Raw genomic sequence first — 25,468 nt, forward strand, 5'->3', positions numbered from 1 at the left:
CTTTTCAAATTCGTTTTCCACTTTTTTTGCAGTCAAGTGCAGCCATTTGTAAAATGTGCTCGTCACAATTTCATCAATTCTGTTTTTTTTCACCTTAAAAGGAAACAAATAAAATAAATAAGCAGAAAACGACTTTGCGTGTATAAATGCACACACCAGCGCATACGCACGCATTACGAACATGTGTGCTCAAATTAACTTTTTGACAAATTCATGTGGGTAAATGCCTACGCCGTACTTTTAAGTATGCCCCTCTTGTGGCCAATAATTTTTTTTTGAGAATTTCGAAGAAGCGGAATTTTACAATTTTCCTCTGTTTTGCGTCAGTGAAACGGGTGATCGACTGTGCGACACATTTTGCCAACTTGCTTGAGCATTTATGTTTTCTGTTTTGGTAAGGAAAAAAAAAATAAGCGCTCGTGAATGTTCAGCACACAACATAGACGCAGTTGCGACAAAGTGGGGGTTATTTCTGTGCAAACTTTAGAAGAAGGCGTGAAGAGAGCAGATAATTAAAAAGGTTGGATTTTGTCCAAGCACGAAACGGGAAAAGTGCCTTAACGTAAGGCGCAAAGGAGGTACAGAAAAAAGAGAAAAAAAGATAAACACGTGCAACATCAGCGGTGGTATTCCTTTTGTATACACATTTTTTAGACGCATTTTGGCCTTACAGAAAGGATAGAAAAACGAGTTCCCTCCTTCTCCGAAGATCGCTTAGCTTAAGAACGCAGAGCAGGCTCTGCATTTTATAATAATCATTTGTAATTGCAGAAAATGCTCGTCTTTTCAGCTTAGCGCGATAATACTCTTTTACAACTTTTAACAGTTTGGCATGCTCTGCTTTGTCTTCTTCTATTTTTTTCTTTTCCCTAAAGCGTTATTTTGAAGGTGCACAAACGGTTGTGAGCGGAAGAGAGGTGCCCATTTTTTCTCAATTTTATTATTTTTTTTTTTTTCCCTTCACAGGTCATTTTCAAAGTGGGGCATTTTTTTCCATTTCGTACAGTATATTATTAAATTGGATCCTTTTGGCCGGTAATAGCTTATTGGGGGGAGTGTCCCCTTGTGCATTTTGCTGCTTAACTTTGTCGATGAATTTTTGCATCTTTTATGAACAGCTATGTAGACGCTTTCGCACGGGGGAAGACGACGTTGTTTTGAAAGGACCTCTCTACGTTATTGTCCAGGGGGAGTCAGGGGCAACAAAATGCATTCGTTAAAAGTGTATGTACCAACTCGCACAAGTAAACGAAAACTGCCATACTTTTAACATTTCCAAAGGGGGATGCGCAATTTGAGGGAGCTTACTCGCTTTGTGATAAGTGCGAGGGGTACTACTTATTATTCTATTAAAAAAATTGCTTAAATCTTAAAAAAAGAAAAAAGAAAAAAAAAAGGAGAATAATAAATTGCGTTGGAACTGTCCAAACGTTTGAAAACATTTGTAAGATACGAGTGTGTAACTTTTAAATGTAAAGAGGAGGAATATGCATTTATTTTACAAGTGGGAAAAAAAAAAAAAAATGCATACGAAAATGTTCACACATTACGCACATAATAAAAATTTTCAGAGTTAATTTAATTCTTAATTTGGTAAAGATTAATAAAAAAACAATTTGGAAAGTTTACAGAGCAGACATGTGTACGCACGTGAAAATTCCAAACGAATTTGCGAGATGAAAAAATTCAAAAAAGGATATACATATTAATATGTACATATTAATACATGCGTATACTTATATACATGTGCATACGCATATACATACACATATACATATCACTGTAATGATTAGACAAATGGGTGGAACTTATGTTGAAGCGCTGCGTGGGGAAAACATACACGCTTGTTATTTTCCGCCACTCAGCCATGTGGAACGTGCATGCACATGCGCAGCTTCACATGTGTGCATTTAAAAAATGGTTGATAATTAAAGGGGCCGATTGGCAGCCTACTCGTCCTGTGCGCCCGCATCATAAGACGGTTTTGTCCGAGCCGCTAAACATTTTGTCATTAAAAATGTTTCGATCGATGTTGTACAAGTTTGGATCCAGGCCGTTCATGTTACTTCCATTCAGGGCGCTATCGCTTAGGCCATTTGCACCTATGCTGTTTGTGCTTGCATTTGAGCTTTCATTTGCATTTGCATTAGCACTTGCGTTGTCTCCCCCCAGGCCGTCCAAATTGCTGGCGCTCAGTCTCTCTTCCCCGAATCCGCCCGTGCTGCTTGCATCCGCGCTGGGTTCACTTAATCCGGCGGACTCGCTTGAGCTGGATGGATTGTCAAGTGCTGGGTTACTCCCGCCTGCGTTGCCCTGAGTTGAATCACCCTGCGCCGAATTCTGGGCCGGCTCGGAACTGCTAGACGGGCTACTCTCTGAAGGTGTGCTGTCCAGATTACCCTGAACATTCATCAAATACGTCTGGGCATTTTTCTCCATCATCCCGATGACCCGCTTTGCAAAAAGACCAGTGTCGTCAATGGTGTACCCCCCCTGCATGGAAGCAATGTCAAATATCTGTTCTGCAATTTCTGAATTTTGAGAATTCATTTTATCTATTTGTATTAAATGATTTAGCTGTTTGATGATGTAATGGTTTGGGTTAATTTCTAGCACAGGTTGATTGGCTGACTGCCCCCCGAACATTTCATTTTCTGACATTCCTTGCGCGGTGGCTTGTTGTTTCATGTACTTTTGCATGGAGGGGGATATTCCCATTTCGCCTTGAACTAGCAAAGCAGGAGAGTTAATCAGCCTGTCGGAAATGCGGACTTCGTGCACTTTATGAGAAAATTTGTTATGTAGCCATCTGCATAATATTTCGTATTTCATTTTTAGCTTATCTAGGCTATCCGTCTGGTTTTGATCGTTTTCTTTTTTTAACTTCAAGTCCGCTTTGTTCACATCCAAGACATCGTACCCTTTGTATTTATTGACAGTCAGGGAGGACAAGCAAAATTCATCTATCGGCTCTAGGGAGAAGAGCACATCATAATTTAGTGCTTTCAATTTTTCCAAAGAGGGGGAATTTTGCGCGGTTTTTTTATTTTCCCCTGAAATGTAATAGATACACTTTTGATCGGGTTTCATATTTTCTATGTAAGTGTCCAAATCGATTTTTTTATCTCCACTATTGATGGAATAGAATTCAACTAGGGAGGCGATTTCTTCCTGATTTTCTTTATCCTCCACGACTCCAATTTTGAGATATTTTCCAAAGGTGTTGAGAAATTTATTCCATTTTTCTCCTCCGGTTTCTTTGAGTCCTTTCATCATGCTGATACTTTTAAGAACAATTCTTTTGTTGATAATGGAAAGCATTTTTGACTTCTGCAGAATTTCTCTTCCTACATTTAAGGGCAGATTTTCACTGTCCACAATACCCCTTAAAAAGGTTAACCATCTGGGTATAGATTCTGAGAATTTATCATTTATGAAAACTCTTTTGACGTAGAGACGAATTCCTCTTGATTCTTCATCAAACATATTTTTACTCAATTCCCATGGGAGTGATCCTGGGATGTATAAAATGGAATTGAAAGAGATTTGTCCTTCTACGTTAAAGTGGACATAGGCTAACGGATCATCATATGCCTTAAAGGTGTTTTTATAAAAGCTATAGTAATCATTTTCAGTTAGTTTTTTTTCGTCTTGCTTCCATATTGGTAACTGCACGTTAATTTTCTCCCATTCGTGATATCTTTTTGTTATCGTTTTCATTTTCATTTTATCTCCATCTTTTAGGGACACCGAATCGTCTGGAACTCTTTCATAGTCAATTTTTTCTGACCATATTTCGATAGGGAATTTAATAAACTCGGAATATTTTTTGATTAATTCTTTTAACTTATAATCCTCCAAATATTCGTCGCATTCTTCCTTCAAGTGTAGGACAATTTTTGTCCCACTCGATTGTATGTCTTCATATTCCTGTTCATATTTTTTTATTTCGTTAACCATAAAGCTGCCATTCAAATCTGAGAACCATCTAAAAATGGTATTTTCTTTTTTTGTGAATACCTCCACTTTTTTAGACACCAGAAAGGAGGAGTAGAAACCAACTCCGAACTGTCCAATTAGGTTACTATCCGCTTTGCCTTCCTCAATTTGTTTTAAAAATTTGGCAGTCCCCGATTGGGCGATCGTTCCTAAGTTGTTAATGAGTTCATTCTTGTCCATGCCAATTCCGTTATCTGTAATGGTTAGCGTTTTGGTTTCTTTATCTGGTTTGATTTTTATGATTAGCTTTTTTATTTCATCCACTTGTTCTTTGTTTTCTACCTCTCCATTGTTGTTAGCTCCCTCGGGGGTGGATTTTTCCACGTCACTTTTAGCTACCGATGAGTTCGCTATATCCTGTGCTTCTTTCATTTGTTTCTCATTTTGCAGTATTATCCTTTTCTTGTCACAGGCGTCCGACGCGTTCGAAATTAGCTCTCTCAGAAACACATCCTTATCTGTGTATAACGAATTGACTATTATGTCCATAACTTTATTCACCTCTGCTTTGAAATTGTACTTTTCCACCGGAGAACTGTCTGCCGACATGTCCTCCCTAATCGTCTTCACGTCATCATTAAAGCTGTTTAATGTGTTTCCCTTCAGTTTTTTTTTTTTTAAAAACGTTTTATTTATCCTATTATCTATGTGGTACCTACTCGCGTTTTTGTAATTCAATATGTAGTTTAATTTTTCTGCATTTCGAGCAGTATTATAAGCTTCTGTTACGTCATTTGGTTTTAGGAGGGCGGCAAAAAGGAGGCACAGTATTAGTTTTATTTTGTTCGCGACACGAGCATTTTGCATTTTTCACGGCTTCACGTTTTGTTTGTCTGTTCAGAGAAAACGTGTTGAGGTGAAAGCGTCCTACAATTACACTAACACTAACACCAGCTTGCCCCCCGCACGAAAGGGTGTGGTCATGTAAAAACATGTATGCACGTGCGTATAGGCAAATGTGGTTGCGCGAAGGAGGCAAAATTTAGAAGCAGTTCCTCATTAGCAGCGCTTGCCAGATTGTACACATGTTTTTTGTGATAAAAATGTTTGCTGCAATGGTGTTGTGGGTTTAGCGGTTAAAAGAGGGCAGGTATGCGAACTGCTGACAAGTTTCACGTTCTGTTTTTTTATTATCCCTACTTGGAAGGCGTTTTTTTGGCAGCATTAAGTTCTTGACCTTTCGCAAGTGTAAACATTTTGTTAATTTTGCTAATTTTGTTAATTTTTCCTATTTGCTTATTTTTTCGTGCTATACATAACGTTCCGCATGAGGCGCTTTTTCGAGTCCGCGTCGCATGGGCTGCGGCTTTTAGCGCCTTTTAGCGCCTTTTAGCGCCTTTTTTTTTTTTTTTTTTCCCCTTCCTCGGTTAATCCCAAAGGCATTTAATTGAATACCTTTTTTTTGGAAATTTTGGTCTGCTCATAAAACAAAATTAAAGTGAACTGAACGAACTTGACGAATGAATGGCCCCAAATAACGCCAACTTTGTCATGCAAATGCATACTTGCGGGGATTTCCAACAGGCACAGAGAAAAAAAATAAAGAAACAAACAAAGTTAACGAGCAAATGTTAAAATTGTTGGGGAGTGAAAAAATTAAAAAAAACATACGTAGGAAGTGAATATATAAATATATGCATATACGAATGCAAGCAGGAGAGTAGCAGCAAAAAGGGGAAAGTACCGTAACGGACGCGTTTGGTCAAAGTTTCTGATAAAAGTGAGCAAGGAAACCGCGCAAAATTAATAGCCCTTTGGACAAGTGGTGAGAAAATTCCACAAATGCATTCTTCTTTTTTTTTTGGAGACGTCCCTCTGTTCCCTTAAAAGGAGAAGCACTTTTCCATGAAGACCTCCCAAACGTAGTAGAAAAAATTGTTTGTTTTGCACATAAGAGCAACCTTGAATGTACGTGGAGCGAATCGGAAGGAGCGAGAAACGCGGCAGTAACGCTGCAGTAACGCGGAATCAACGCAACAGTAACGGCGGAAGAAAGTAGAAGAAAGCCCAACTGAATATAAATACCACCAATCGCGCTACACACGGAAAACGAACAAATAGGAAGCTGTCGGAGGTCGCTGTTCTGAAGAATTGCGTAGGAATGGAAATCACACATCGGACGACGCCTGCACGCAGATCGTTTACGCATAAGTGATCCATCACCTACATGTAAGCATTTACTATTTTATAAACGACAGGGGGAAAAAATGTTTAGGAAGAGAACCATAAGTAATTTAAAACATCGAAAGAAAACGGAGGATATAAAAAATGAAGAAGAAAATAGCAGTGCAGAAAAAAAAGCCAAAAGGGAAGAAGACCCAAATGATGAAACCTTAGGTGGTATTAATGAAAAAGACGGGCATATTAAAAAAGGCGATTTACACGAAAGAAAAGGCAATAATGACGATGATGAAGACGATGTGGTGTGCAAATTTCTGTTCAAGAAAAAATTAAAAAAGATGAATGAGGAAAACAATATGCACTTAAAAAGAAAACACAAACTGATGATACAATCAAAGAGTGAAGACGTTAAAGAGCCTAACGTAGCAGAAGATCGGGTGTACAAAGGAGATTTCAGCGTTTCGAAAAATTATGGCTCGTACGATATAGACGAAGACTCGAAGAATGACTATAGGGCCAGAATGGAAAGAAACATCGAAATAGGAGAAGAAATACTAAAGGGGAACTTAAAGGACAATGTTTATAGAGGAAAGGACGCTCACGAAAAAGCTCTGATGATCAGCAAAGATAGCTTGGCCAAAAATAAATACACAGGATTGTACGGCCCGGTACGAAATAGCGGCGCGAATGTGAGAGTCACTCTGAGGATTGACTATGAACCGTGCATATGTAAGGACTACAAAGAAACGGGTTATTGCGGATTTGGAGACACGTGCATTTTTTTGCACGACAGAAGTGACTACAAAAGTGGGTGGAAAATTGAACAGGAGTATGAGGAAAAGCGAAAGAGAAATGAAGCTCTCCGAAAGGAAAAATTAGAAAAGTGGAACGAAAAAATGTTGCGAAAGTTAAAAGAGAGGGAGGAAGAATTGGGCGACTGCGAAGATGGGGGTGATGGAGAACATGGGAAAAGTGCGCAAAAGGAAGGGGAAAATAATAGAGGGGAATCCCCCGAGTCGTCCGCTGTTTCTTCCTGCACAGAAAAGGAAAACTCTGACAGCGACTCGAGTGACGGCGAAAATAATCTCCCATTTGCTTGCATAAAATGCAAAAAGAAATGGAAACTCGAAATGAATCCAAGTGTCACTGAATGTTTCCATTATTTCTGTGAAAAGTGTTTCATTGAAATGTTTCAGAAAAATAAAAAATGTTTCAAATGTGGATTGCAGTTAAATGGAATTATGAACGTGGCCCATAACATTGTCGACATTCTGAATAAAAGAAAGTCAGCCAAATGAAATTAACTAGCTCTTTTTTTTTTTGAGCACACGAACAACGTTGTTTAGTGCGCAGACCATTTGACGCAGTTCAGTTTTGTTCCCCTTTTAAGTGGTCTCTCCATTAAAGCAGTTATTCGAATCGTCGATTTAAGGGAAGATAAGCGATCAGGCCTATCTGTTCATGTGCGTACGTTTTGACGCATGAATAGCCCGCTCCAGCTTTATTTCCCCCCCTGAAAACCGCTTATACGAGTTGAAGTCCGTTTTGCGCCTGGCTACGCAGTGGAGCCAGTCCGTGCAGTCACTTTATCGCGATTATACCACTGTTTTATCATTTTACCTTTGCCGAATTGCCCCTTCGCAGTTTAAGTTTTTTTTTTTTTTTTTTGGTGGCCTGAATATTTTTTTTTGGCCTCTGCATTATTAGCATAAATGTCAGCGCAGACATCAACACACAAAATATGTGTTCATTTTTTACGTTACTCCAACTGCACTATTTCAACAACAACCGTGTGTTTAGTGCTTGCCATCGCAATTTTGTTTCACAAACGTTATTTGATTTTAACACATACATGTGTCAACGTGACGAATATGTAAGCTCCGTATTTTTTTAGTTATAAAGCAGTAGTAAAAACGCTTTATTTTGTTGACCAAATTTGCCTACTTTTAACTTGAGGGAAAAAGTTGGCGGTAACGGTAATTGACACTCCTCTTTTTGTTAGTTCTGAATTGGAAGAGATCGCGAGTGCGGATGTGGGAATATGTACGCATGAAAGTGAGCATCACGTGGCACAACATAGTGTAGTATAGCACAGCATAGCAGAGCAGTCATGCCAATTTCGCATATCAACACGCATATGGCCTAAACAGGTATGCACTGCTATTGTACGTATGTAGGCAATTGTGTACATATGGAAAAACGTGATTTTTGATTTTACATTTTTTAATCGCGCGCGTGTACCACTTCTTCCCTTCCGTTAAAAGAAATAATTATAGTCAACGCTATGCAGTGTATATTGTGTACTGAAAAAAATCCACATTCAAACGTTTATATTTTATTTTTACAAATTATTTTTTTTTTTCCAAAATTGAAAAAAAAAAAAAAAAAAAAAAAAATGCCATTCAGAGTTAATAACAATATGCATAAGCATGAATAAATAAGTGTGAGTTTATCACATTTTATAAGAAAAATAAAAAAATAACGAAATGCATATAAAAGCACGCTTTATGATATAATTACGCACACGTGGAAGCATTACATATATTAGGATGACAAGTTTACCCCCCTATGCATATCTTTTTTTTTTTTTTTTTGCTCCATTTCGTCATATGATTAATGATAAATGAAACGCACAGTGCGATAGTTCGTCAGCCCCATTGTATCAGTCCATTTCGAGAGATTTGTTTTTGTGTTCCAAACGTGTTATTTCCGTGTTGAGGCGTAAACTTTCGTACGTACGTGCGTACGCAAGTACGTAAGTACGTATATGTGCACATGTGTATGCAACGCGTTAATTCCTTTTTTTTATAAAACTCCAACACGTATGTACAGTCCCCCCTGTAAATTTATGCACACGATAGACAAAACAAAAACGGATTTTTCTTTGCTGTGTACTTGTACCAGCTGTAGTGTGAATAGCCCATTTTTGAGCAGGAAAAGATTTGCAAATATTGCAAGAGTGGTTAAGTAGTATAAGGGCCGGCGCATCGGAAGATTAAGGGGACGCTCCTTTGTGTACGCATTCGCCAAGCAAACAAAGTAGGAAAAAAAAGCTGCAGCTGAATCTGAAGCGGGAGAAGGTGCGCCAAAAAGGGGAACCTCGAAGGGGAGCTGTGCAGGAGAGCGGCTTGGAAGAACCGCTAGGAAGAGCCGCCACGACGAACCACGACGAAACGCTACAAACCGCTACAAACCACGACGCGCAGACAAACCGCAGAAGTGATCAGCCAAAACAATCGCCGCGCAGAAACGAACACACAAAAAAATATGACTCTAACAGGAAGGAGACAATTATGTTTTTAACATTCTTTTTGGACAAATGTATTCCATGCTTCCTGGCACTAGGTTCAATTCCTATTGGGTTTATAAATCGAAAAAACAAATTCAAGAAAATAGAGAATCACAAATATGCCCTGGTCAGCACAATAGTTATGAACAGCTTCTTAATTTACATAAATAAGTTTTTCGGTCTATTAGGAATATTTAATTTTTTTTTGGGAAACTATCTATGTCTAATCGGTATCACAGGAGGAATTGCAGTGGGGAAATCAACATTCTGTAATTTTCTAAAAAAAAAAGACGTGGTTGTTATTAATGCGGACGAAATAACTAGCCAGATATACAAAAAGGGATCAACATGTTACAAAAAAATTTTGAAGCATTTCGGAGAGGACATCCTGAACAATGACAAGTCTATTAACAGAACTTTGCTACGAAAAATTGTCTTTAACAATGAGGAAAATGTTAAGTACATTAATAAAATCACCCACACGTATATAATAATACAGATAATCAAGGAATGCTTAAAGTATAAATTTCTGCACTTTAAATATAATGTAGCGATAGAGGCCCCTCTGTTAATTGAAACTAAATTGTATTTATTGACCAGCCCAGTGATACTTCTTAAATCGTCCGTGAAGAATCAGATAACGCGTATATTATCTCGAGACAAAAACTGCACGTACGACACGGCAATGAGTATAATCAAGTAAGCGTTGTAAAAGCGCCAGCTTTTTAGCGCCTCCGATTTGGCCCGGCGCACTACTTGACGCAAAAAAGGGGGGTTTATATGTAATGAATACGCATGTGCATATGTTTACACGTGTTGCTCCTTTTTATGGGCCCCCTTGCGTTTGCTTCGTCGCGCAGATTTAGGGGCCGCTGCACTGCCGCACTACAGCACTGCTGCTCATATGGAAATGCCTTTTCGCCCAAATTGCCGCGCGGCAAAAATGTTTGTTCTCACATATTGCAAGCCGCACGACCCCCCTTTGCTTAATAAACGCGGGGAAGTATACGCCTCAACGTGCGCGTGCGTACTTATTTACCGGAACCCCCAGTTCGGTGAATTCACGGAAACGCTTTTAATTTCCCCCCTCTTTTCCGTAGAAACCAGTTGCCAACGGATGAGAAAATAAAGTACGCGGACATTATCATAAACAACGATGGGGATTTACTGGACCTGCAGATGAAATGCGACGTGGTTTATAACAAATACTTAAAGAGTTTTTTCTTTTAATTGGTGCGCGTTGTGTACGTAGGAAAGCCTAACAATTTGTCGGCACGAGAAGATACAGGCGAAAGTGCCAACTCGCATTTTTCCTCCAAAAATGTAGAGAATATTTTTTCCTCTCCAGTGCGTACGCATGGCACATTTGTGTATACCCCTATGTACATTAGCACGTACATACGCATGTAAGCTGTGTATAAATGCGTAATTTTCATACACGAATGAATTGTAAAAAGATAACTGATTTGAGACCCCATTTTTATTTACCCAATTTTTGCCATACTTTAATTCCTATTCGTTTTTTTCCTTCGTATTGGATTTTAATTTTAAAATTATGTAATGAATTTTTTTTTTTTTTTTTTTTTGTGTAATTTTTTTTTTTAAACTTATAACACAATGTTGAAGTTTTGTTACTACTAAACTTTTTTTTTTTTTCTTTACGAATATGAACAATTTCTAAAAAAATGGTTACTTCTTTACTAAAGTAAACTATTTTTACTTTTTCGCAATTTGTGTAAACCTCTAAATGTAAGAAAAAAATATTATGTAGCACCACGGACCGGTCCTGATACAATTCCCCCAATGTGTAAAACGCTGCAGGTTTTGACATTCCTTAAGCGTAAAAATTTGTTTACACGAAAGAAAAAAAAAAAAAGTCCACTAAAAAGGAAGATTAAAAGGGATATAAAAAAAATAAAAAATACACGAAGAGGGCTTTTAAATATACGAAAGGGAACAAATCGGCATAATGTCAAACAAGGAAAAAAGCAGAAAATGAAAAATGTAAGGGAAGAGGCACAAATGTGGGAAGCCCGAGCTTATAAACGTTTATGAGCAAGCTCCCAGCCCCCCACAAAAAGCCACCAAATCTTTTGCATAATGTCACTCTGAAGTAGCATATATGTACCTTCATACATATGCGCACGCAAAGATATTCCCACGTAAAAGCACAGTTACCTACGTGCCTGTGCGGGTTTATGTATTATCCCCCCCCTACACACACACATACACCCTGAGAATTACACCTCAAGTGAAGATGATCCACGAGATCATACTTAGCCTTATAGGGCAAACGGGGGACATCATAATTTTAGCGGATAAAAGGAGAAATAAAACGAAAAAGGAAAACAACTTAAATATAGATGAATACTGCTTTGAAGTAAATAAGAACATTCACATTTTTCTAAACTCAGAAATAAAAATAATCAACGAAATTGTACAGCTGGGTTACTACTTTTACGTGATGAATGTATTCTGCTTGCTGGTTAAAAAGAACACGATTTATAAAAACCTGACGCACGTACACAAATTTAACAAGTTAAGTGAAGGGAGGAAGGGGAAGGGTGGCACGAGAGAAAGGCTACAAAGAGATGAAGACATCTCCAGCACTGCAAGTTCCTCGTCCAACAGCTCCTCATCGAACAGCTCCTCATACGAGTCATCTTCTGACAACGAATCGGAAGACAGTAATCATTTGAGAAATTCTCACCAGAAAAAACGAGACGAAAAAAAAAAACAAATAGATAACTACTTTGGGGTAATTTTAAAAAACATCAAAAGGTTAAATGGGGTAAGTCCGTATGGATACTACGCAAATGGTATAAGCAACGAAATAAGTAAATTCATGAGGAGGTACATGAAAAAAATTAGCGAGATTGAGGAATACATAAATAATAATAGCAACACCCCATTAACACAAATTCTAACCATGTTAGAAAAAAAGAGAGAGGAAATTATCATAATTATAAACATTATAAAAAACTATCTAGAATTTCAAAAGAGGGAAGAACAGAATGTGCTGGAAGGAGAAAGTAGAAACAAAACAAAAGAACTGATGGATTATCTGTACGAAAATTGCTTGAGCGGAAATTCACGAATTAAAGGCATATATCACAGGTATTTCAAAAATTTGGGGAAAATTTTACTCCATCAAATATTTTCCTGGATACTTTATGGCCAGCTGCTAGACCCGTATTACGAATTTTTTATCCAAAAGAGGCAATTCATCTACTCTGATGATAAGAAGATTTTTCTCTCCCCCGAAGAGTTGTACGAAAATTTAACGTTAACCAATGTCCAGAGCTTAAATTTCGAATGGAATTACCTATTCTTTCAATCCGTTTCAAATTTACCTGATTGCTGCCTAGATAAAGTGGCTGGTCGTAAAATCCTCTTCATAGGCAAGTCAATTCGCATACTAATTAGGAGCAACAAATGGAACACCAGCGATATCGTGAAGCTTTTCGCGATCACCAAGATTTTGTCCAAAGCGTTTGATGAAGCTTCTCCATCTGCAGGGTATGAGGAAGTTGCAAATTTGGAGCAAGCGACCAGTCCGATGAAGCCCTACAGCGGTGTAGGAAGCGAACACGGGCCGAACAGGACAAGCGGTGTGGGTGCTGGGAGGGGTGAATCTATCCCCAGCAGGCACGGCCACTTACATTCTTTAGACCTTTCCAGCTATGACAGCTCGGACAACCGCTCCGGGGAATCTTCCTCGGAAGGTAACAAAAATGAAACCATAAATCTGTACTGTAAGGAAATATTCGACATTACCATAGAAAAGATAAGAAGCATCATCGCATACAAGTTGTGGAAATATATAGTTAAGGACATCAACTTGATTAAAATTTTCGACCTGTTTAGGGACATTTATCTACTGAACAATGGAGACTTTTACGATTATTTTTTAGAAAAATCCTGGTCTCTCATGCATACACCGCCAAATTCGAAAAATGAAATTCTGCTGAAAGTACTGGCATGGAAAAACTCATCCCTGTCAGTGGAAGAGTACTGCAAGACTAAGTATGAAAATAAAAAGGACAAGTTAGTTCTGGAGAAATGTGAAGATGACGTACTATTTGGTGAAGACAACAGGGACTTAAATGCGTCCACCTTTTTTAGTAGCCCAAATGGATACCATTTTGATAATGACAACTCGGAAAATATCATTTCGAAATATTTCTACCCAAGAATATCTTACAAAAAATTTTCGTACGATTCTTTCGAAAGAGAAAAGTACGACAACTTGGTACTGGGTGGCATGTGCTATATGTATGACAAAAAGATCATTCTAAATGATTTTTATAAAGGTATACAAACCTTGAGCAAAAAAAACTACTACGATTATGATAACGTGTTCAGTGTGTGCGTTAACAATTATCGGCAACAGATTCTGAGGGGGTTCAAGCACGGCTTTGATTTTTCGGTAAATTTTAACAATTTTTTTGATAACAAATTTGTAGACATAGGTGGTAATAATGGGGCAAACGTGAAAGGGGGCGCTGTAGGTAGTAATGCTAAGCAGGATTTTCCGGATAATTTCCTGGTCGGCTGCTGCTTCGCCTTGGTTATCCATTCAATGAAGAACCCGCTGCTTTACAAAACGGACGTGCTGCACAGCTCCCTGGGGTATTGGGGATCTCTTGGAGATTGCCTTTCCGTTGAAATTAAGGTAAAATTTTTCGAAAAGGAGAACGGCGCACAGGAACAGGAGGATGCTTCCTCGGAGCAGCAAACAGGTCCCCCTGTTCAGTATGGGGATAAGCACAACCATGTGGTACTGGGCGACGTCGAAGTGGAGGTCTCTCTCTACATAGGGGGGAAAGGCATATCCTCCTTTGTCCACAACAGCAACAGCTACACCGTGGACTACGCCAGGGAGTCCATCCTGAACAACAAACTTTGGGCAGACAATGTAAACCACGAAAAGAAGAGGCTGTACGAAGATATGGAAAACGATGAAGGTTACTTACGGAAGAGGAATGCCAACAGTGCAGATGCAGCAAATCAGGATGACCTGATGAGTGAACATGTGGAAGGAAATTACGAAGAAGCTATAAAACAACCGGTGCTGAAAATCCAGAGTAATAAACAGACATTTTATAATATAAATAAAAACACGCTAACAAAATTCCGGGTGCGAATTAACTGCCTGAAACACTCCTTCAGTGTGTACATACAAAAACTGGATGAGTACACCCTCCAGCTGAATAACCCGAAAAATAAAATTAAGCCAATTATCCATATCAGAGCATTAGATATGACGCAAGCATTCACCCTCGACATTGGAAATGGCTACATAGGATTTTATACCTGCCCCATTTTATTCAAACACAAGTTGCTGGAAAAGAAGAACAAACTGAATGAATGGTTCAAACGGTTCTACAGTGAGACGCTGAATGCCCGCTCGCCTATTTACAAGAAGAATTTTTTTAACATGGGAGACGAAAAGAATAGGGAAGCGATACAAAACGAAATGAGAAATATCAACAAGATGATTCTGTACAGAAATGGGAATAGCCAGAAGAAGGGGGAATTAAACCCCGTAATAACCAGCTGTAATAGGGATAACGTGAAAAATGCGCTTCTGTTCAGCTCCTATGACTGCTCAGTGGAAATACACAAATGGTTCCACCAGTCGTACAAGTCCCCCATAGAGATTCCCGAAATTGACATAGACAACGAAACGCTGATATTTTATGACAAGCAGATAAATAAGAACATACAAATTCATAGCGGACTGAATTTGTGGAATAACATAGAGATTTATTTCAAGCTCACTTGGCCAATAGCTCTTATTATCAACACGAGTACCATCTATACGTACAATTCAATTTTCCAGTTTCTTTTCCTCTTGGGCAGAATTTATTACAATTTAAAAATTTTATGCTACCATAATAGGCATTTGTACAAATATTTGAATTTTAAAAAAGGGGGGCTGCTTTTTTCTCACTTGTTTTCGATAAGATACAAGATGCAGTTTTTTTTCTTCCACTTGATTAAGTATTTGCAAGAGGATATCATTAACTACGAATACAAGTTGATGATTACGCAGATTCACAAGTCGAAAGATTTTGAGTACACCAAATCGATTCATGACCTATACATTTCTCAGGTAGCCACCAAGTGCTTCTTACGGGTTCAGGATATAACGAACCCTTTGTTGGAGCTGATAGATACGTCCTTCAAATTCTGCTACTTCTTCCAGTGCCTAATAGAAAACGAGTTGTTCACAGATATATTAAACTACGAACTGGTGGATGAGCAGGAGAAAAACAAAACAAAAAAAGGAGACATGGCAGAGGCGGACGACGATCCGCATGATAACAATCATGAGGAGAAGGATAACGATTTAAATCAAGTTATTGAAAAGTTACTACAGTACAATGACACCTTTAATGAAAAGCTAGTCAGTGTCATGAACGAAATGGTTAACATAAGCTCCAACAGCAACCACGCCTACCTTGTCCACTTCCTAACCACCCTAGATTTTAACAATTATGTAACGAAGATAAAGGACTCTGTGGCGAAGGCCAAATCGGTTGGTGCTTCCCTATCGGAGAGTGGAACCCAAAATGAGCAAATGCAACAGGTCTCCTCCATCGAGGGAACCAAATCGGACCTCGGCAACGCGGTGGGTAGCAGCCTAGCAAGCGGTAACGTGGGTGATAACAGACGGGACAGCAACAAAAGGGACGACCACAAAATGGAGTACATGGGCATTGAGAACGTGAACGCGAGCGATAGTTACTACGCAGGGGGGAAGGAAAACCACGCGAACAGGCTGCTAAGTGGTTTATCGCACCGCATCAGCGGAGTGGACTACACGAGTGAGGCGAACCAACTTGGGGGTAATAAAGATTTTTTAAAAAAGAGAGTAGTTGACAAGTTCAGCAATTTGTTGCATAGCGATGTTGAGGAGAAGTGGGGCATACAGCGCAGCGGCATAAACCAGTACAGCCGCATCGGCATGTCCGAATCGGTAGACAAAAGCGTTTTAAATGGAGCTCCCATCCTCAGCCTCTACGGCAATGCCGACGGTTACTACGGCAGCGGTAACGACGCCAGCTACAATCGCGGCGGCATCGCCAATAGCAGCTACAACGCGCTAATTGACAAGTACTCAAACATACTGAACAGTTACATGAACAGCGGCGGTGGTGGCGGCGGCGGCGGCGCTGGCGGTAGCTCCGTTTACCAGGTTTCTCAAAATTACATAAACAGTTCGCACGTGGACTCGTACAACCCATCGTTAGACGTCTCGAAATTGAGGCACATAGGTGACGCTTCCCATGCGGTGGACCCCGGCATCACGGGTAACTCCGGCAACGCGGGTAACGCGGGTACCGCGATCAGCATGGGAGCCGTCCCTGGTGCCCCCAGTTTTAGCGTGCACAGTTTAGACGCTGGACTAAGCAGCAACAACGTGCCAGGTTATGAAAACAGCCTGGCAAGCAACATGAGCAACCTCCTGCGCAAGCTCGACGTAAACGGCAAATCCAACTTGAATAGCAAACCCAACTTCAGTCAAAATTTGCTCAGCGCTAACCACGGGTACGGCAACGCGTACGGAAACGCGCCGGCCGATTTAAAGAGCCTCCACGATTTAAGCATCAAGCAGAATTTCAACGTGCAGAATTTGCTGGACAACTACAACTACAGCTATAACGGCTTCTCCCAAAACGGCACCTTCACCAGCCATAGCTTGGACAAGCTCGGCAACGATAATAACCTCACGTCCCAGATGTATAACCTCTCCAGTGAGTCTAACTATGGCAACGTCCCCCTAAATGTGTATCGAAATGAAAATAACAACATTAGGGAAGCGGATCGGGAGAAGTAGTAGTGCCTACCGAATAGGATAAACTTTTGCGCAGATGGGGGGAGCGCTCAAGTAAGAGGCAGCAAGAAGCGGCGCGACTTTTTGCACCCCCAACGGTTCTTTTGCCATATAACAGGAACTTTTTTGTATGTCTGTAGTTGGGTATGTATACCGCTGTGTATAGGTGCATACCTACTGATGAATGTTTTTTTTTTCTCCCACTTTGGAACACCTCTGTTTTAGAGAGCCCCCCACATTTTCCTAATCTTAATTGTTAATTTTTTTCTCATCTGTGCATATATACACATGTGTACTTATATACCACATTGCGCGCGCCTCTTTTGTTAATCCCATTTGTCGAGTTCATTTTTTTTCCACTTTTTATCTGCCAAATGGGAGTACCTTTCATCGCGCCTGTTCCATTTCGTTTAAAATTTGTTTGTGATTGATTCTACACAGTGTTATACTCTTTTTATGTTTGCGTGGTTAGTGAGGTCCCAAAGGGATGGCGAAGATTTTTTTTTTTTTTTGTTTGTACCTACTTTGTATTGTTTGCAAGCACCATTTTGTGCACTTTTTTTTGCTCCTAATTTGGGGTGCAAGTAGGCCCTAACTTTACCAAAAACCCCAAAAATGACAGCCGCGAAAGAGTGTTACGTGCACATGTTGGAAAGCACAAAGTTACAATGCATACATCCTAGATGCCGCCTCAACAGTAGGATGTACGCGCTCGGTTCCGCTTCTGTAGAAACTTACACAACCTTTTTTTTGTTCACAAAAAATGGGAGTAATAAACTATACGGGGAAAAGTTTTGTGTAAAAATTGAATAGCTGGGGAACACGTTGGATATATTTTTTTTTTAGCCCGTTCAGCTGGATTTGCTCCCATTCGGCTGTTTTCCGCATCTACAGTGAACCATGTCGTAGGCGCGCAAATGATACGACATATGGATGGATGGCTGACGATGCTGGCGGTACATGAAAGGAAACAAATTCTTTACCCCCCCATTCTGCTAGGGCAAAACAGCACAGCTACGTGAGAACTTTGCAGAAGGCATAAGTTCCTCCACCCCTTAACCGCTTCTACACGTTTGTACCCCGTCGATTGTCCCCCATTTTGTACGTTTACCAAGGCAGAAATAGTTACAATCCCCCGTGTAGAATGCAGATCACCGCCGCTTAATTTTTGATGTGATATTTTTCCGAATTTGTTCGCCTAATGAAGGGGTATAAAATAGGGAAAGAATCGCCCCCTTTTGCACATTGCCCCATTTTGTAGCTTGCCCCACTTTATGATGTCAAATGTAGCGAATTATTTCTTTAAAAATTTCGTTTTAAAAGAGAAAAATGCAATCCTGAAATGTGGTATGTTGAAAAGAAGGTACTCCAAGATTACAAGTGTCAATGTGAATAACTGGAATGACATTCACAGGGAGATAATTCACAAAATCCATGACAGCGATTTCGTTTCGATTGACGTGGAGTACACAGGGCTGCATCTAAAGGATGAGAGGTACATATCTATTGATTCCAGTTATGAAGCCCATTGTTATGGAGCCAAATCTTTTTTCCCTTGCCAAATTGGAATCACCGTGGCGAGGAAGAATGACACAGTGGAGAAGGAGAAACGAGTAGCAGACGGAGGGGGGAAAAAAGAAAAGGAACAACTTCGTAAGATGAATATACACAATATTAAAGTTTCAAGACAAGGGAATGAACAAGTAGACCACAAGTACTGCTTAAAGGGTAACCAAGAGTGGGACATATCACCCTACTGCATTTATGTTTTTCCAAAGGAAAATAAGTACTTCAGTGTATCCACAACTACTCTCATTTTCTTAAAGGAAAATAATTTCGATTTTAACGAGTGGATTTGTAATGGTGTTGGTTATTTAACGCCACCTGAAGAGGAAGAAAAGAAAAAAAATATCTTCGAAAAAATCGACGAGCTAAAAAATTTGATGAATAAATGTAACACTAAAACGGGGGATGCCAAAGACAAAGAATTGGATGACAGAAAAAAAAAAGTAGATGTAGAGAAAATCATTCAAGAGATAGAAAATTATAAAATTGTGGACGACGAGGATAAGGAAGCCGTGATTGAGATAATAAGGAAGATTGGGATTTGGCTCACTCGCGGGGATATGCCCCATCCTGAGGGGAGGTTCACTCACGGAGAAGGGGATAAAACAAAATCGCTGGAGAAGACCAACTGTGCAGATGGGAGATCATTACACCGGTCGGAAGATGTGGGGGAGCCCCATTCGAATCACATCAATGCAACCTTTCAACGAGATGGCAGCAACGGGGGGAATTGCAACGGTGTGTACACGGATTACGTCCATGGAGGGGGGCGGCGTGAAGAAGAAAGTGCCACGTTCAGGGGAAGCACTTCCGGTTTGACAGAATCTGAAAGTAATGGCCATGTTACTTCTGCCCATCTAAACAGTGGTGATATCCCATTGGACTGTAAGCATGTAGGCTCATCCCTCGGTGAGTTAAACCAAGGGGAGGTAGTTAGGATGGACTTCCCACCCAGGGCAAAGCCAAACGATGATCCATCGGATTGTCCCCTATACATAGAAATAGAGAACCCGTACCTGCGGTTACTTGCGCATACGTTAATAACGAAATATTTCAGCGGCATTTTCTGCATATCCGTTAAGGTGAATGATAAGAAGCATTTGGCCGTCTATCGAACGGAAAGGGATTCGTACAAGGAACAAATTAGGGCACTAGAATTGGAGATAGAGAAAATAAACCAAACAGTTGGAGTGAGGTTGCTATTTGATGAAATTATAAAAAATAAAAAAATCATCATTGGCCATAATTGCTTTTATGACATCCTACACATTTATCAGACCTTCTATCATGAGCTGCCAAATTCGATTAGCCTTTTTAAGAATAAATGGACTGAATTATTTCCCTACACATTTGATACTAAGTACTTGAACGAAACGAATGAATATTTATATGCGCTGAATGGCCCTGCAACTTTGAAGGGGTTATGTGAGTACATGGCTTCCCTAATTTCGGCCAGCAACGATTTCGATTTTGTTTTTAATTTTACGAATGGCCATTCGGACCTCCCTCAGTGTTTTATCCCACTTGTAAAGTTGGGGGATCAACCAAGTGATGCAGTGGGTGATTTTCTTGGCACCACAGAGAGGTGCGCTTCCATCGATGCGAAAGAAGAGGCAAAAAGACGCGCAGATAATGAACATCCTATCCGTTGGGATGTAGAAGAAGAAAATATGCATCCCGATGAAACAGTATTAGCGCTCCCCCAAGGAAAACGCCACGACTGTCAGGCAAACGCCAAAACGAGTGACGAACACAACGCAGGTTATGATAGCCTCCTAACATGCCTGCTTTTCATTTTCCAGTGCCACTACATTTTGAGAAAAAATGATATGATGTGGAAAAACATCTACTTTAGTAAAACCAAAAGCACGAACGAAAGCGTGAAATCCTTTTTTGACATTTTTTTAAGTATGTGTAATAAAATAAAGATTGTAAAAACGCAGCCGAATGTGGTGTCGCTCACTAGTGCGGAAAACTACGAAATGGCGAGACATTTTTACATGTATGATTATCCGAGCTATTTTAAAAAATGGGAGATTATGAAAATTTGGTCCCCTATTTGGATCTCTCTAAGTAAGGTAGATGACCAGTCGTGCTGGATAATAGCCAAAAGTGACGACGACGCGAAAAACATTAAGATGATATATAAGATGCTGCAGAACCCGCAGTTTAAGCTGTGCACCTACGAGGAGTACCTAAACAAGTTTAAGTCCAAGTAGCTCGGGAAGTGTTTTCCAGGTGCGTTTGCCAGGTACGTTTGCCAAATACTTGTGCGCGTGCGTTTGCTAAGCACGTGTGTGCGTGCTTTCCTGTGCTGTCCCTTTTGCCGGTATGCCCATCTACACGCACACCCGTGCGTCTCATTTGTATTTCTATTATTTTGCCCCCCTTTAACTCCACAAACCACTTCCTAAATTTTAATAATTTGTTTAAAATTTTACTTCCACTTTGAGTAACTGCCGATCCCCCGATGAGCTTCTCCCTGGTAGGAAGTGCCACATTCGGGAAGGACCCATGCGAGGTGTACACGTGATGCATAAGCCCGGAGGAGCACGCTCACTCGTAGGTCCATTTTGCGCAAGATTATTGAGGTCCTTTCCTCTCTATTTCCCCCCTCCTGATCCTTCTCTGCGAAAGGGAATTTTTTAAGGCAGGAATACGCTTCTGTGTCGGCTGCTTAAACGGAGCGTATTTGCCTAATAATTTTATCACTACAGAGGGGCCAAATTATTTTTACGACTTATCTGCTTAAGTAAAAGGGGTTGTCGAGCGTGTGATTGGGGAGTTCTCTATTCTTTGCATCGGCAAAAAGGTACACCAGTTGAAACGAATACATTTAAATAGAACCCGGGGGGGTGTAACTACTCGGTGTGTCTTTTGATGCCCCTCCTCAGGCGCATTTGTTGAAAGTGAGCGGGGATTACACTTCCCCAAGTAATTTTTACGCACAGTGTTTCTCAACATGGGGGAGACGGCACTGTGAGTAAATATGCCATAAGGGTAAACCTTACCCATGTTTGGTCAAAAGGGATAACAAAAAAAAAAAAAAAACCCTTTCTGGTATACCGTACGAGAGGCATACGCGTTTAGTGATAGCAAAACGTAGTCATCACCTGTCGACCCGTTTCCCTATTGTGGAAAAAATCCCATTCTGGGTATAACCTCTCAGATGTTATGAATAGGTCCCCAAGTGTTGCCCCCATTTTGCCTTAGGTTCTGCTTCTGTTAGAGTCTTTGGCCTGTCGATTATCCAACAAAAGGCATGTGCACATATAGGCACGCGGGCGTTATCGCTATGTGTAAGTAGGTACATAAGTATTGTATGCCCATGCTGGGCATAAGGAAGTGCATAGCTATGCGGCGCAGGGAGATCAAAAGGCCCAGTTGCGCACTGCAAGTTTGAGGCGAAATTAAAATTGAGATAGTATCCATAAGGGTGGGAGCGGGTGCGCAGGGTGACCTGGCGCGTCGTTAGCTTCTACCCTCCAACTAGGTAAAAATAGCGAGGGGTAGAAAAAAAAAAAAAAACTACATATATATATGCATATATATATGTATGTACATAGATACAGCACAAAGCGCGGCCCCTAATACTTATTAGAACGGCCATAAGGCGTTCCCCTTATTCATGCGGGAAAAAAAGAACATTCGCGTAAAATGCTTTCACCCGTCGCACGCAAATCTCCTCTCTCTTGTTTTTTTCTAAAATATGGTGAAACATGAACGATAGCGACACTAAAAAATTCAGGAACATAAGCGAAAAGGTCCAGGGGAAGTACACCCCAGTTATAAAGTTCGGGGGAACGAATAAATACATCAATAGAAATTACACAAATGATTCCGGTACGGTCTTAAAAAGGAGATAGAAAAGGGCATAGTGAAATGTGAACTGCTGTGTTGAATGCGCTTAAGTACATAACACCTGTGGGTAGCCCAGTTTGGGTGGAAGCAATTGGGGGGAGGGGGAAATTATTAGGGAGCCTCATTAGGCAACCCTTTTAGGGAGCCCACTACCCCGCCTGCTTGTCACACGGACCTGGTTGTCACTGGGCCGTTTCACGTAAATCCCATGTGTAGTTGCAAACCCGCGTGTGGCTCCCTACCCCAGTTGCCACATCATACCAGACGCGCGTGCACATACGTATTTGTACGCCCAAAGAATGCTAGCAAACGAGAGAACTCACTCCCCCCCCAAAACCCTTTGTTTATTCCCCCACGCAGATGCCACAAATGGTATAAGTTTTACCGGAGATGAATTCAACTCAAAGAGCGTAGACATATACTATGATAACAAGTACGGGGTCAACCGAGTGTGCTTCTCCCCCCAAGGGAAGTACGTAGCAGGGTGTGGAACAAACGGAATAATTTACGTATACGATTTGTATGAAAATAAACTGCTGACAAAAATTTGCACAAAGATTGACAACATAAGGGACTTAACAATAAGCGATAATGATAAGTATATATACGCCTGTGGTGATAATAAAATTATAGAAATATTTGATCTGTACGAAAGTAAGAAGAAGGTCTTTAACGATGACGTTGCGAGGTATGTGGACGTTTCCATCCCGAGCATAATTAAGAGTCAAAATGGGAAAAGGGAAGATTGCGCTGTAGGGAGAAGTGGGCACAATGGCGGGAGTGACGAAACGGGGCAGGGACAACTGCCCCTGAAGGGGGGAAGAAGGAACCCACTCGATAATATCTACGCCCCATGGATGAAGGTTAAGCATAGGGATTTTACCCACAATAAAGTTGTGTACGTCCCAGTATATAACTACAGCGATTTGATCAAAAGCAACATCAATATGGTAGACTTAAATTGCATTAAAATGAGGAAAGTAAATCCAGTTATTAATAAGTCCCTATTTATTATTAAAGATTCACATGAGTGCAGCACCTCCTGTTTGGCAGTGCCAAATGTAAGCACCTTCTTAGTGTACTCAGGGGGAGGGGATGGGTTGTTAAAAATATGGGACATCAGAATGAATATGTTTACACTACATAAGAAAGGAAACAATAAAAAGGGTACATCCAATGTCATATTTTTAGATAATAAAAATCCGTATGCTTCTATATGCTCACATGAGGACATCCTGACCAGCATCAATTTTAACAACACGATTGACCATGAAGGTGCGTATAAAATGAGGAGGGCAGAAAGGAAGAGAGAGATGAGAGCCAGGGAGAGGAGGCAACGTGCAGCTAATGGGAACAACTCCCAAATGGAAAAGGAACCACACAGTGGGAAGACTGAACAATCGGCCAGCTTCGAAAATGAGAAGCTTTTCTTGGACGATGAGGGTAACAACTCGTCCTTTTCCTCCTCGTGTTCTTCCGTGTCCTACTCGTCCATCACCTTTAACCTGACGAGAAACAAATTTAATAACATCCTGATGACAAGCGGGTACGACGGGTACATTCGCCTGTACGACATTAACAATAATATTATTAAGTCCTTTTATGATGAGGAGAAAAGCATCACGCACTGTATGTTCAGCTATAACAACAAATATATCATTAGCACGAACAAGTCCAAATACGCAAAAATTTTTGACTTTATCTACATGAATAATAAGAAGAACGCAAAAAATATGGTGACGTACCTTTCGAACTACCAATCTTACCATTTGAACAAGCCCAGTGGAGATAACCCTGAGGGGGAGGATGACAATGAGTATGGCAACTGCGCCAAGCTGTACGATGACAACTTTTCGAAAGACATATACAGCGATAAGGAATTCCAGCCCTGCAACATTAAAAATATATATGAAGATAAAGAACTGGAGGAAAGGATAAAACTGGTTAACGAGTTAAACAGGAAAATAAGCAAAGAGGATAAGAAGAAAGCCGCGGGCGAGGGGGCAAACAAAGTAGCAAACCAAGTAGCAAACCAGGTAGCAAACCAAGTAGCAAACGGGGTGGATAACGGAGTGGAACACGAATCAGATGGCACCTACTCAAACACAGACTCCAGCGTCTTTGATGAAAATACCATAAAAACGAACACCTTTTACGAACATGTTAATAAAAAGTTGGAGCCCACGTGGTCCCTCTTTCTGGACAACATGAAATATATGAATCTCATCCCGTACGATGAGCTAAACGAAAGTCTGCGGAGAAACCACGAGTATGTCAAGGCGCATTATAAAAAATTGAACCATAGTAGTGGTAAAAGCAATTACAACCAGGGGGAGGCAAACTCGGCAAAACAAATCTACCACCCGGGAAAGGACGAAAAGGAACACATGCTGTACTACGAAATGTCAGATATTATAAATAACGAAACGGATATTCCTAATTTTTATTCCTGCGTAGCGGGGGATAAGTGCATCATCCCGTCAGTCGACACGTATGCACATGTGTATGACATATACACAGGTTTTCATGTTAACACAATAAGTAATCTGTACCTGCCAAACTATCATCATAATGATAGCTCCTATTTTGACTCGAGCAGCACACACCAGCCATTTTTCAAAAAGAGGCATTTGTCTTTTTTAACAAGTGCCGACACGTACCCGAAGAACCAGAATATCATTGCAACGTCGAATGGGTACCCGGATGGCTCCATTGTCCTTTGGGTTTTTGCCCCCTTCTAGTGTGGCAGATGCGTTGCGATGCGTCCACAAGGGGGTGGTGAAATAGGG

General features: G+C 40.4%; 6 protein-coding genes across 6 annotated transcripts; 5 read left to right on the top strand and 1 right to left on the bottom strand.

Annotated features, from left to right (window-relative positions):
- Window positions 1-1,332: 1,332 nt before the first annotated feature.
- On the bottom strand, window positions 1,333-5,247 carry PVX_118295 (heat shock protein, putative). The gene has a single exon (XM_001615902.1). It carries the CDS (start codon window positions 4,804-4,806, stop codon window positions 1,972-1,974), a length of 2,835 nt encoding a protein of 944 aa, XP_001615952.1. The 5' UTR covers window positions 4,807-5,247; the 3' UTR covers window positions 1,333-1,971.
- A 156-nt stretch (window positions 5,248-5,403) lies between these two features.
- PVX_118300 (hypothetical protein, conserved) lies at window positions 5,404-7,418 on the top strand (the record flags this gene model as incomplete). Its single annotated transcript, XM_001615903.1, has 1 exon — window positions 5,404-7,418. The coding sequence occupies exon 1, from the start codon at window positions 6,207-6,209 to the stop codon at window positions 7,416-7,418; it is 1,212 nt and encodes a 403-aa protein (XP_001615953.1). The 5' UTR covers window positions 5,404-6,206.
- Window positions 7,419-9,413: 1,995 nt separating this feature from the next.
- Window positions 9,414-10,639, top strand: PVX_118305 (dephospho-CoA kinase, putative; the record flags this gene model as incomplete). The annotated part of the gene is made up of 2 exons (XM_001615904.1): window positions 9,414-10,108; window positions 10,510-10,639. The coding sequence occupies 2 exons, from the start codon at window positions 9,414-9,416 to the stop codon at window positions 10,637-10,639; spliced, it is 825 nt and encodes a 274-aa protein (XP_001615954.1).
- Window positions 10,640-11,666: 1,027 nt separating this feature from the next.
- On the top strand, window positions 11,667-17,255 carry PVX_118310 (gamma-tubulin complex component, putative; the record flags this gene model as incomplete). Its single annotated transcript, XM_001615905.1, has 1 exon — window positions 11,667-17,255. The coding sequence occupies one exon, from the start codon at window positions 11,667-11,669 to the stop codon at window positions 17,253-17,255; it is 5,589 nt and encodes a 1,862-aa protein (XP_001615955.1).
- Window positions 17,256-18,198: 943 nt separating this feature from the next.
- PVX_118315 (poly(A)-specific ribonuclease, putative) lies at window positions 18,199-21,037 on the top strand (the record flags this gene model as incomplete). The annotated part of the gene is made up of 1 exon (XM_001615906.1): window positions 18,199-21,037. The coding sequence occupies exon 1, from the start codon at window positions 18,527-18,529 to the stop codon at window positions 21,035-21,037; it is 2,511 nt and encodes an 836-aa protein (XP_001615956.1). The 5' UTR covers window positions 18,199-18,526.
- A 1,331-nt stretch (window positions 21,038-22,368) lies between these two features.
- On the top strand, window positions 22,369-25,420 carry PVX_118320 (WD domain, G-beta repeat domain containing protein; the record flags this gene model as incomplete). Its single annotated transcript, XM_001615907.1, has 2 exons — window positions 22,369-22,661; window positions 23,040-25,420. The coding sequence occupies exons 1-2, from the start codon at window positions 22,538-22,540 to the stop codon at window positions 25,418-25,420; spliced, it is 2,505 nt and encodes an 834-aa protein (XP_001615957.1). The 5' UTR covers window positions 22,369-22,537.
- Window positions 25,421-25,468: the final 48 nt, after the last annotated feature.

The sequence above is a fragment of the Plasmodium vivax genome, chromosome 12, assembly GCF_000002415.2.
Source record: "Plasmodium vivax chromosome 12, whole genome shotgun sequence".
Classification (NCBI taxonomy): domain Eukaryota; phylum Apicomplexa; class Aconoidasida; order Haemosporida; family Plasmodiidae; genus Plasmodium; species Plasmodium vivax.